Consider the following 13,232-nt stretch of genomic DNA (forward strand, 5'->3'; position numbering starts at 1 on the left):
ACACACACACACACACACACACACACACAAACAAACAAACAAACTGTGGATGGTCTCCTACATGTTACAGACTACAGATGGTTTCTTCCTACCTCAGTGGGCGGTTCTAAGCTGCAATGTGAAGCAGACTTAGTTGTAGTCAAAAGGTTGGCTATGAAGGCTACAGTTACACTACAGTATTGAGCATATCTTTGCATCTTTTTCTTATTCTCAAGGACTGTCAATAACAAAACCATTGATTCATGTGTACCTTGTGGTTATTTTCATAACAGTTTTCAGCTTCTGCACATTAAAAAATTAGATGTGATTTGGTGATTCTCTTGGAAACACATTTATGAAAGAGAGAGAAGAAAAATGGGAGATGAAAGGGCACTAAAATTATGTTTCAACAAGCTAATCTGGCATAAATGTGTATGTTCTTGTTTTTTCTCTGATTCAGAGATACCTTGCAGTTGGGTATCTATGAAAGGCCTTCTCATATTTCCAAACCAAACAGAAATATCCTAGGGAGGCCGACACAGACAGACAGACACACACAGCGGAAAGAGTGATGGGGGTGGTACAGAAAACACTAAGACAAACACATAAAGCAGCAGAGGTCCAGTGGCAGGTCAGGTCTTTCCCATACACACATGTAAACATACACAAACACACACTTGCAGACTTCTAAAGAATGTTTCCACATCTGGTTTCCATTGTGGTTTTCATTCAAAGATGTTCAAAGGTCCGATATGAGATGCAGATGTTTGCTGCAAAATACTTCAACTGAACATTAAATGTTGTTGTGTGCAAATCAGACCGCTTTAACAAAGTGTTTAGACCAAGTGCAATTAGAAATGTCACGTATGTAGATGCTAGAAGAACACAGTTAATAACTGAACATTTTCTGGTTGGTGCATATCTTCAAGTTCAAGTCAATATATTGCACTGAAAATGAGAAATGTTAACAGGAATTGGTTATGCATTCATTTATAGTGTTTACCATCATGTCCACCAATCCATATCATAATAAAAGGGGGGAAAAAATCATTCCAGTTTCACTATTCACAGGCATGACTATTTTACAGATTATTTATAAATATTGAGTCTGGTCAGGTTCAGTCGAGTTCAGAACCAAACACACCCACACATATACACAGATAAGTTTAGTCTACTCATTATTTCTGTGATAACAGCTGTAGCAACAATACTGGTGGCTTTCTATGGAGTTACATAAGAATACACATTAAACCTGTGGGTGACAAACATATTATATGTATGTATTCAATTCAAGTCCAGCTGAGTGATTTTTGTTTTGTTCCAGACAGTCTCATCATCAAGATTAGAACTGGAGACCAACTCTTGTTTTCTTTTTATTTTGCTCCTGCCTGACCCCCCCCCCCCCCCCCCCCATTTCCTTCCTTTCTTTTCAAGCCAAGATAATCTTCTCTCATGCTGAGATGAAATTATGCTTAAATGATTTCAACATGGCAACCAAAATGGTGTGGGTGAGCGTGTCTATGTATATGACTGAAATTATGATGAAAGAAAGAAAGAAAAAATATCCTTTTTGTAGTAAGGACTCTTTATGCTTAGGCCTACATCATTTTGCCAATAGGTGGCGACAAGTGAATTGTGTCTTTATGAGTAAGTCATTGATTCGTTCACTTAACCGATTCATTCAAAAACTGATTAATTAATTAACAAATAAGTGACTGTTTGAGGTTGGAATACTAGCATATTAGCATACCATTCGTACTATATCTTAATAAGAAAATGGTAAGAGTTTGCTTGTGTGCTATTTCAAATTACTTATGTATATACTGTATGATTGAGTCATACTGAATGATTCATTCATATAGTTGCTTAACCGATTCATTCGAAAACACTGATTCAAACGCCATTACAGTGTTTGGGGATATTTTGGCTGGCAAAGAAAGACTAGACAATGTAACTGCTAAATGTGTCTGAAACGTAAGTTAATACTTTTTTTATTCTAATTATTTGAGTGCAAGAAATATCACAATGGCAGTCGTGTTGTTCGTCTGTATAGCCTATCAGTACAGTCATGTTATTATTGTTTACTGAGACCTCATGCAGTCAGATGCCAGCTGTGGGCTTTATTAGTTGATGACACCCCAATGTGATCTTCTGGCAGCAACACTGGTGATAGACATATTAGTTTTACAGAAATGGTAGCAAATTGCAAAATATGGCAGAATAACAGTAGAATTTCTGTTGACTAAATATAAATGGATTTAAACAAAATGTTTTTTTTTTTTAGTCACAGTTGTATCTCTTTCATTGCAATGGCTGCAGGAACAGTCCCCCTGGAGCAACCCGGGGTTAAAGACTTCTCAGGAACTCTCCAATTATATTCGAGCAGCAATTAAACTGACAAAGTATCACCAAGTATGCCATTTTCTCAAGTCTCTTTTCGACTATTACCTTTCATGCAGTGTGTCATGTAGCTGTATGTGAACATAAACTATCTGCAAAGTTGTGAAGCCGACAGTGCACAATAGATAAAAGTTATTATCTGTATAAAAAAAAAGAAAAAAAAAAAAGAATCAACTCGCAATTACCGAAACAAGTCGTCAGGAATTTGAATCTTATTCTGTTACGGCTCTACGTCACAAAGTAACACATTTGCATAATGTCCGCCCACGTTTTAGGTCGCCAACTTGCCTGCCCACAAACACAGTAAAATTTTTATGTGATTAACATCATTTCGAGAAGACGCTGTATCCTACGCTGTGAGAGTAAATTTGTTTGAAATTGTTTGTTTGTCAAATCTCATAATTACCACAAACTTGTCAACACTTGACACTTACCACTGAGAAACAGTGCCAGTCGTGCTTGTGAATCAGTCTCTTGTCAATCAACCACTTCAACCATTTTATCAACAGAATCCGTCTCGAGTTGGTAAGCTACAATCCAAACAATCTTTTCTATGTATTGATAAGTCTCCAGGGCTGTCATTCTGTCAAGGCAATTGGCGTTTCGTTTCCGATTCGCCCTATACACTGTAAACACTGCATGCATGTAAACCTGTTTTAGGAGACTCATAAAACAATATTAGCAACCTTAAAAATGGCATAATAGGGGCACTTTGGTTGATTGCGATTTCACTTTTTTAATGTTAGTTAGTGTGTAATGTTGCTGTTTGAGCATAAACAATATCTGCAAAGTTGCAGTGCTGAAAGTTCAATGCAAACAGAGATATCGTCTTTTAAAATTCTGGCAGTTTAATGCCTAAAAAAACTGCTGGTAAGGGACTTACGAGTTACTTCCCGGGTCAGTTACATCACGAACCCAGATAAACCCACCCCCGGAACACACAACATAGGGGGCAAGGCCATGCTGCACTGCTTTAGAGCAGGGGGTTTCAACCTGTGGGGCCCCAGCACCTGTCAAGGGGGTGCGAGCATCATTTAATTCAGAGACATTCCCTTGAGGATTTATGAATATGAGTTAGCAAATCTTTAGCCATCCACTAGAGGGCAATCTGACTTCCACTGCTAGTCGACACTGGACAGTTAGAGCAGAGTTGGTTAAGTATCAGTCACGCTCATTGACAGTGTAAGATGATTTATGGTTAGCTGTTTCGGAAATCCAACCACGGATTGGCATGCTGTTATCTCAGAAACAGGCTCAGCCATCACATTAAATCAGGTAAACTGGTTATATATTTATTTTTTAGTTTAATTCCTCATGCTATACCAGGGGTGCTTCTAAACTCTTTTTAGGTGGGTTTTAGTCCCCCTATCTGTCACCTTAGCTCCCAAAAACTTCTTAATGATTCTAAAGATTTCTTAAGATCGAAAATCTAAACAATCAGGCCAGTGCTGCTTCCTCAAGAAAGTTTTTCATTCTCACGTTTTAAGTCTTGTCAGTTTCAAGTACACAAGAAATCAAAATTGACTATATTTATTTTGTTAGCGCACATTGCTATTTTTGTTGTGAACAATTCATTGTGCAAGTCAATCCACAAAAAAAAAAAAAAAAAAAAAATTTGTTTGCCTTCGTAATCTTTAATACAAATCTGAGAATGCTCCTCCCCTCTAAAACGACGGACCTTCTGTGATGACGTCAGTCTGACCTAAGGCATGAGCTATCGCAAGCCGTTTTAGCATTTAAAACTTGGTTTGACTATCCATAAATATAATTTCGGATAGTCACAATTCTAATTCGGATAGTCATAATTATAAATCGACTAGTCACAATGACAATTAGAGATATCTGCAATTATAATTGCACTAGTAAGGAAATCGGATTAAAGATATCTCTAAATACTTTATGACTAGTCAAAACTCCATTTAAGATATCTGTAATTACTTTATAGATATCTTCAAAAGACGCGTCATACATCCACAAATGTAATTAGAGATATCTCTAATTCAGTTTCGACTAGTCACAATTATAGTTTAAGATATCTGAATTGCAATAGGGCTTGGGCGCCGCGTTGCATTCTGGGACGTCGCGGCCATGTTGATGGCGTCGTGAATGTAAACATACAGCAAGTCGAACGAGAAGAAACAGAGTTGGGAGAAAGAAAAAAATATGTTAAAATCGCGAAAAGGTTGTGGGATTTACAGGGATACGCTAAGTAGGGATGCCAGGGATCGGTATGTGGACAAAATCGGTACTATTAACGGTTTGGATCAATATGAAAATCCCAACAAAGAGTGGAGCACCGACGACGAGTTGCTGCCGCACTTTTGCATTACAGATATCTTCGGCTACCTTGTTTGTTTTTGTGAGCGCCTACACTTCAGAACAGTTCCGAGGCTACAAGTCATTGGAGTCTCATGTGCAGTTCACAAATGGATGGGTTAAGGAACTGCAGATCATAAAGCCGGCAAACAGTATACAGTAATCGGACAAAGGTAAACTGCACTCCTTCTAGTTGCTAGTTTAGTAACCGTTAGTGCTAACAACCATTCACATGTACTTTTAACTAACTTATGTGTTTCAAAAGTTTATTTAGTAGCTGTCAACCCTCCCGTTTTTTTCCGGGGTTCTCATGTATTTGAGCTCTTTTCCCGCTGTCTTCCCGTTGTAGTATTTTCCTGTAAAATATCCCATTAGCCCTTCCATTGGACGTCAGTCTCTTTGCTGTTGTCCTTTTGCTACACAGTTGCCCTTCCAGCAAAACAGATATTTTCAAACCATCGTTTTGCTTAACGTTACTTGAAAGCAACCTTAGCGTGATATTGGCCTTTTTAAGATAACAGCGTGGTTGTTGTGAGAGCACGATTTCACACCAATGTAAGCAAAGTCACGTTAGACATAGCTTCACAATCTCGCATAGTTAATGCAGCAGTTTTGTGGTACGAATTTTTGCTGTCAGCAGAGGGACAGCAACAGAAAGATGAATGTAGAAATTTTCCGGTTTTTTGGATGAGTAGCCCAGTAAATTTCCCTTATTTTCAGTGTTTACTTAAGCTATATAAATTAATATTCAGATATTATACCTCACTTGGTCTCCGTGGTCGCGCCTCCAAGCAGGAAAGCAGTGGCAAGTTAATCCATTTTTTTTTCAAAGGGCGATTATGTGTTTGCGCTATTACACCCCACAAGACAGCAACGGTTTAATCATGGTTGAAATAGATTTTTAATTAATCAAATTAAGACACACGGCTGAGAGGGAGTATGTCTAAACACTGCGCAGTAGTAAACACTGCCAGTAAAGGAGGCCATCAGCATGGCGGCCACGCCAAGTAATGACGTCACGACGCCCAAGCCCTATTGCTCCTAGTCGAAATGCTGTTGTGTAACGTCAGAATAAATTTACTCAGCTCCTCCCCGCCTACTCCTCTAACTGCTAACAACATAATAAAAGTCTGCTTTTGTTGTCACGGAGAGAAAAGATACCGGATGAAGTGCTTCGTGGATTATTAAATAAATCTGAATGCAGCCTTGTGTGGTAAAAGGTCTCCAGCGTGCATGTAGCGCTGTGTTTTAACTGAATCATGTTGCAAAACAGACCAAATGCAGTACAATGTTCAATAAAGGCAGAAAATCACAAACTGCTCGTCTGAATTTATTTATTATATATTTAGACAATGAAAAACAATGTTTATTTATTTATTTATTTATTTATTTAAAGATAGGCCTACCTTTAAAAAAATGAAGGTAGGCCTAATTTGCAGATTTTATCTTACCATTCATTCTGACTTTTTTTCCTCAGAATTGCAGATAGCTATATAGACAATGCGAGACTATATATATATATATATATATATATATATATATATATATATATAACTGAGATAAAAAGTAGCTATTTTTATTTCTTTATTAATTTATTAATTAATTTCTTTATGTAGTGTTGGAAACGAGCTTCCATAAATAGCCCACAAGGTGGGGTATTGTATTGTATTTTAGCAAGAGGTCCATGATGATGATATTCTGCTGTGTTCAGTGATGAGCGCCAATGTATTCTTTTATGCAGCGGCTATTTGCACTAGGTGTAAATAGCATATTTTCTTAGCGATAGATGCTATTTACACTAAGTGAAAATGGCAATGGATTCTCTTTACACTAAGTGAAAATAGCAGTATTTTTTTTAACGATGTGCCATTTACACTAAGTGCAAATAATTATAGATTATATTTACACTATGTTAAAATAGCAAGATTTTCTGCTATGTATACTACTTATTTCAAATAATGGCAATTATCTGCACCTCAGTATTGTAGTACATTATAAAACAGTACACAATAATAACTTGGTGAGTGTAAATTATCATTTTAATTCAATTTTTTTAAATAGATGCGACCTTACTGGGACAATAAAGCCCTCCCTACATCTACCCTAACCCTACCAAATATTTATTTTCAACCTTTTAATTATTTCCTTAATTTTTATTGAAAATAAATGCCTTTCCGATACGATATGAGATTTGAAAAAGGACAAAAAATATTTGGCAAAAGGCGGACGCGAACTCGGGTCGATTGCGTCAAAAAGCACACACTTCAACCACTAATCAATTTCAACTGATACTGAGTTTGCGTCGTTTATGAGTATTGACTATTCAAATAACATGTTGGTGGGCGATAGTGTAACTAGCCTCTGACAACAAGGCAGGATTGCACTTAGTGTAAATAGACACTGATTCTTTTAACATTATATTAAATGTTGCAACGGCTGACATGAGGTTTATACATGTGTTGGTTTGTAAATAAAGACTAACAAAATTTAATCCACAGCACACACGTCTCAACATTACGATATAAAACAGGTTCAAAAGCCTATTTAAGTCCTCTCTGTATAGCCTACCACTTTTACACATGCTCCAGCTACATTTTTTATTTCCATACTTTTGAATTACTTCTGTATAAAACAGTTTAAAATCACCCAAAGACGCAGGACTTTTATTATACAACTCTTAGACAAAACTGCGGATGACAACAGTTTCCAAGCCAGGATTGGTTAAATAAAACGTATAAGGTGGGGCTCAACAAAGGTGTATTGGCATGCACATTGTAGATATCTATAAACGTATTTTGACTAGTCAAATTGTTAATTCCAGATATCTACATTGCAATTACGCCTAGTCACAAAGCTAAATGCAGATATCTCTAAATATAGTTCTTCCTAGTCAAAAATCTGATTTGGATATCCATAATTAAATTGCAGATATCTTTAAATGGGTTTTGAATAGTCATAATTCCAATTCAAGATATCTACAACTGTAATTTGACTAGTCATAAATGAATTGCAGATATCTACAAATGTATTTTGGATATCTTTAAAATTTTTGAATTAAAGATATCTTAAATTGTATTTTGACTAGTCAAATCATATTTAAAGATATCTTGAATTGGGATTACGACTAGTCAAAACTCATTTGAAGATATCTCTAATTGAATTATCACTAGTCAAATTGTAGTTTGAGATATCTTTAATTAGAGTTTTGACTAGGCAAATCATATTTAAAGATATATTGAATTGGAATTACGACTAGTCAAAACTAATTTGAAGATATCTGCAAATATTTTTCAATGGAAGTCAATGGAAGATTATGACTAGTCGTAAAAGCATTGTAGATATCTGGAATGTGTATTGTGACTAGTCAAAATGACATTGTAGATATCTTCAATGCATATTACGGCTAGTCATAATCACATTGTAGATATCTTAATTCCAATTACGACGAGTCATAATTGCAATATAGATATCTGGAATTACAATTGTGACTATCCGAAATTATATTTATGGATAGTCAAAAACAAGTTTTAAATGCTAAAACGGCTTGCGATACATGAGCATAAGCATGCCCCTCCAACTGTCAGTGCCCCGTGAGCGTTGACAGTGCATGGAGGAAAAAACACTGCTTTCCTCATTCAATATTAATTTCTTTTGGAAGTACGTCAAAATAAAGTAAAATCGGTCCCAAACTTCCGGTTCACGCAGACTTTAACCACTAAAGTAATTTTAAGCCAATTATGCCCAAGACATCTCAATGCAGTACGCATGCGCTGTGATAAAGCGTTTCTATGCGCACTGCGCACACATCTGAAGTGCACAAACAGATACCAATGGGCATCTTGACAAGTATCCTTTTAAGCACAGTCGGTTGTTTTAAGTGAACGTATACAGTAAAGAAAATATCAAATGTGCATTAGTATAACGGATCCGTGCATTTCTTATATAAATGTTAATCAAAAAGAGCAAAAGAAAAACAATTCGCTGCTTTAATAGCTTTACTGGATATTTGCGTTATGTTAATGTTAATAAAGTAATTCAGAGTAAATACAGTAATGGGGGGTGGGGTAAACTTTTGATCGTCTTCTAATGATTCTAATGGATTCACAAGTTTCAAAGCCAGTGTTCTATAGCAGCAGTTCTCAATCCTGTTCCTCGCGTAGCCCTGCTCTGCATCTCTCTCTCTCTCTCTCTCTCTCTCTCATTCAGATCGTCAGATCAGCTTCAACAAACTGTTTCATTTATACACTTATTTTCACATAGCAATGAGAAGCACTGTACATGGACGCGTGTGCAGTTGCTGTGCTGTATTAAAGCTTTAATCAGAATAAAACCATATATTAAAAGCTAACAAAAGCGGTAGCATTTACAAATAACAGCGTATCTAAAAGTATGAGACAACAACAAACAAACATACCATTAAGAGCCGTGCATGCACAGGTTCTGTGCACATCCCTAAAATGCAAGGGTTTTTTGGCTTAATCTTCCACCTGTTCACTCTTAGTTTGGCCCACCATCACTGACCTAATAAAAATGAAGGGACATAGATTTTAATGACTTGGACTTTGGAGAATTATTAGGCTACAATAACTATAAAGGTACTGAATTTTGTGGGATTCCATAAAAAAATTAATGACATTAACATTGTTGTTGTTTTTCCAAGGCAAGGCCTTTGAGATCACATATGTCCGTTTGAAGTTCTACACCAGCCGACCGGAGAGCTTCGCCATCTACAAGCGTACCGAGGAGAACGGAACGTGGCAACCATACCAATATTACAGCGCTTCCTGTCACAAGATGTACGGGAGGGACAATAAGGGTTTCATACGTCCAGGCGAGAATGAAAGGACGGCACTCTGCACGGATGAATTTAGTGACATCTCACCTCTAACTGGTGGAAATGTGGCCTTCTCCACATTGGAGGGACGACCCAGTGCCTACAACTTCGACCAGAGTCCTGTGTTACAGGTATATCATGTTTATTTTATAATAACATGTAATGCAATACTACGGTTTATATTTAACACATCTGGATACATCTTTTAGCATGCCAGATATAAACATGAACAACTTCTAATGTAAACCTGAGGCATTTACAGTGTGTATGCATGCAAAATATTTATATTCATGCTTGTTGACAGTAACTTGCTGTTTTAGTTAGCGGCTCCTCTCCTTGGCCTTTAGATATGTAGATGGGTGTGCTTTGTTGTTCCAGAGCAAAGCTTTAAGGGAAATATACCTCACTGTCAAGCTTCTCTAACTTTTGTGTTTTAAAATCCCAGTCTCGTTGTTTATCTTGTGTTTGGTCGTGATGCCATGCTACTAAATACAGCCTGCAACCTTTTCCAAAGATTTCTAGGGAGCTTCTTCTATTCAGTGATGCAGTCACAGCCGTCAGACAAAGTTCAGAAAATCACAGGTGACAGGCAACTGTCAGAGCTCACCCAACTATTTGATACAGTATATGAATACACATATATATACGTGTTTCTGCAACTATAGACATTTGGTTCTGAAGAAAATGAACTCTTGTTTCACACTCTCGCCAGTTTATTTGTCTAGCAGCAATTTTCAATAGTGCATACACATACTTGACAGAAAAGTTATTTTGTTTTTATTATTTTGTTTCAGAGTAATGAACATTTTCACCGCAGTGTCACCTCCAAAATATATGAGATAGGTAGAAATTAAATTTTTAACATATTTATAATGAAATTACTCTATAATGAAACTTTTTTTTTTTTTTAAAGATTTTTATGTTTTGCATGTTTTTACAAAATTGTGATAGAAAATGTCACAATAATTTATTGTTATTATTTTATTTTACAGAAATTATATACATTTTACACAATAATTAATTTATTTTTATAACATTTTTTATAGAGCTTGGTTAAATCAATAAAATGCACATAAAAGGCATTTGAAAATCATTTAAAAAGTTTAATTATATTGAAGACATTCCAAAATGTTTACAAGACATTGATTTGATTAATGTGACCTTCAAAAAAAATCTGTTCTGGCTGGAACATTGAAGTGTCCAAAGTTGAAGAATATATTGAAATAGGTATAGCCTAAATCAAAGCAGATTGGACATGATATTAGATGATCAGTACCTGCAAGAAGAGCATTCAGAATGGGAGCTCACCGCCTCCACATCTATTTTTGTAACAAGAAATGGATGGAAGGGAAAGAATGTGGTTTCGCTATAACAGAAGGGTCATACCAATACCTGCAAGAAGAGAAATTGATGTGCATATAGTTCCCCATAAAGTGTTTGAGTGCAGCTTTCTAAAAAATATTCTTATGTAAATAATTACATTGCACAATTATTTTCGGTAAGATTAAAAACAAAAGATGTTACAAGTGAGCAGGAAAGAAAACTATTGAAAAGGATAAGAATTTTAGCCTGTGATTTTTGACGGTAATGTATGTTTAGTACAATGCAGCAAAGTTTGAATCACTTGTTTTCATTTGTCTAATAATGATCACATATTAGTATGGCTAGTATCTAATAAATATAATATTTGAAGCCCCATTTACACCTGTATTAAGTGCTGATCTTATTACAAAAAAAAAAAAAAAAAAAAAAAAAAAAAAACCTTTTTAATGGGGTAAACATGGTTCTTGACATTCAGCGATTGAACAGGCATAAAAATGTTTGGACCTACTGGGGTTTGTTGTGGAATTGTGAACAAGCCCATTTTAGGTAAAAGCTTTTTCACTTTCATTCTTTTCATCATCCTCTTTTCTCTCAATTTTTCAAAGAAAAACAGCCATCCCATCTGTTTACAAGAGTAAAAGCCACTAGAGGAGGACATGAGTGGGAGCAACAGAAAAGAAGGGGATGTCATTTTATTTAAGAGCAGAGATAACAGTTTGGCTTCTTGTGATTGAGGCTTGTAGCCTGATGTGTGAAATAGAATCTCCCCATCACACAAATGGGAGATGAATTGGGTTTTTAAAATGAGTATGTAAAGGGACTCCAGTGGCCCCACAAAAAAAAGAGGAGGAACTAGAAGAGAGTGCTTGACTTGATGTAGTTCAGCTGCTGGGCTGAGAGGTACATGGCAATCAGCATATGTGTATGCATGTACACACATTGTCCAGTGTGTCTTCCACTATGGACCTGGACCCTGAAGGCTAAGCATTTACATTTATGCATTTAGCAGATGCTTTTATCCAGGTAAGTTCATCAAAAACGCAGCAATAGTCATATACAATGTCAGGTTTATTAAATAATTTGATTATGAAGCAAGCTAAGAGAAGAAATGGAGAGATGTTTGGGTGTCTATAAGTGCATTGGTTTAAGGTTTTGGTGTGGTTAAGTGCCTGTGGAAGAGATGTTTCTTCAGATGCTTCTTGAAAGATGTCTCAGCAATTCAGGAGGAGTTGGATGCTCATTCCACCAGAGAGGAACAGAGAGGGTGAAGGTTTGTGACTTTTTGTCACAATGTTCATTAGGTTACCTAAACTGTCGGGAGGTGACATATATTTCTAGGCATGAATAAAGGTGAGCAGGTGCTATTCCAGTGGAAAGCCAGCGTCAAAACCTTAAATTTAATTATGCCTGCATATTTGAGCCAGTGGAGTGAAGTCAGGAGATCTGAGGAGAACCACTTTATTCAGTGAAGCTTGTTTTTGTTCGACCTGTTTATAATGACTTATAGGTTAAAATCTATTTCTCACACATGCATCTGTATTGCTTCTCATAATTGGCTCTCTGCAAGTGGAAATGGATCATCTGCAGATGGAAGAAGAACTAAGATTCTCCAATTACCCAAATGTCACCTTGTTGCTAGCCTAGTTATTTTAATTAATTTACTTGATTTCCTTTGATTGACATGAGGGAATTCATAGGGCAAAAACGATGGAAATACATGAGATGAGAACTGAAAATAATAATTTATCAGAATGTTAAACTTCTGGCTTCATTATAGTAGGACGTGTAGGCTAATGCAGATCCAACAGTGAAATAGGATGTACTGTAGGAAATGTTTTACCAAAATAATAATAATAAAAATAATAATAATAAAATGCATTAAGCATATATTCAGAATCAGCAACATTTTTAAAAACAGTGCCAAATAATTCAAAACCTGTTCACACCAATAATTAAATTTTAGATGCATACTTTATCTTGATTTTTTTTATTGTAACACTTTAGATTAGGGAACACTATTGACTATTAACTAGTTGCTTATTAGCATGCATATTACTAGAATATTGGCTGTTTAATAGTACTTATTATTATATACTTATACATATTATTTCCTTGTTCTGCGTGACCATATTTTCGAACCCTTAACCCTACCCTATACCTAAACAGAATTACTACAGTAACTACCTACATGTATCAATAAGCAGCAAAAAGGGTTTTTTTTTGACATTTTTTTGATCACATTGCATTTTAGGGATTTGCAAAACACAGATTTAAATTCATCAGTTGGAATTTGAGTTGAATTGGCCACACCCTGCAGGAAGTTGAGTTGGAATGACAGGAAGTAGAATTTACTGAATTGCAATTCAGAGAAATTCACAAG

The 13,232-nt window shown here is 35.9% G+C and overlaps 1 protein-coding gene and 1 long non-coding RNA gene across 2 annotated transcripts in view; both read left to right on the forward strand.

Moving 5' to 3' along the window:
* LOC109065903 (laminin subunit gamma-3-like) overlaps window positions 1–13,232 on the forward strand; it is an 85,760-nt gene that overhangs the window by 2,469 nt on the left and 70,059 nt on the right. The window contains exon 2 of the mRNA XM_042724245.1: window positions 9,356–9,660. Coding sequence (XP_042580179.1) covers window positions 9,356–9,660 — 305 coding nt within the window. The remainder of the gene's footprint in view (window positions 1–9,355; window positions 9,661–13,232) is intronic.
* LOC122137454 lies at window positions 1,759–2,714 on the forward strand. Its single transcript, XR_006154853.1, has 2 exons — window positions 1,759–1,953; window positions 2,264–2,714. It is a non-coding gene; the product is annotated as an uncharacterized LOC122137454 (long non-coding RNA).

The sequence above is a fragment of the Cyprinus carpio genome, chromosome B5 (genome assembly GCF_018340385.1).
Source record: "Cyprinus carpio isolate SPL01 chromosome B5, ASM1834038v1, whole genome shotgun sequence".
Classification (NCBI taxonomy): Eukaryota; Metazoa; Chordata; class Actinopteri; order Cypriniformes; family Cyprinidae; genus Cyprinus; species Cyprinus carpio.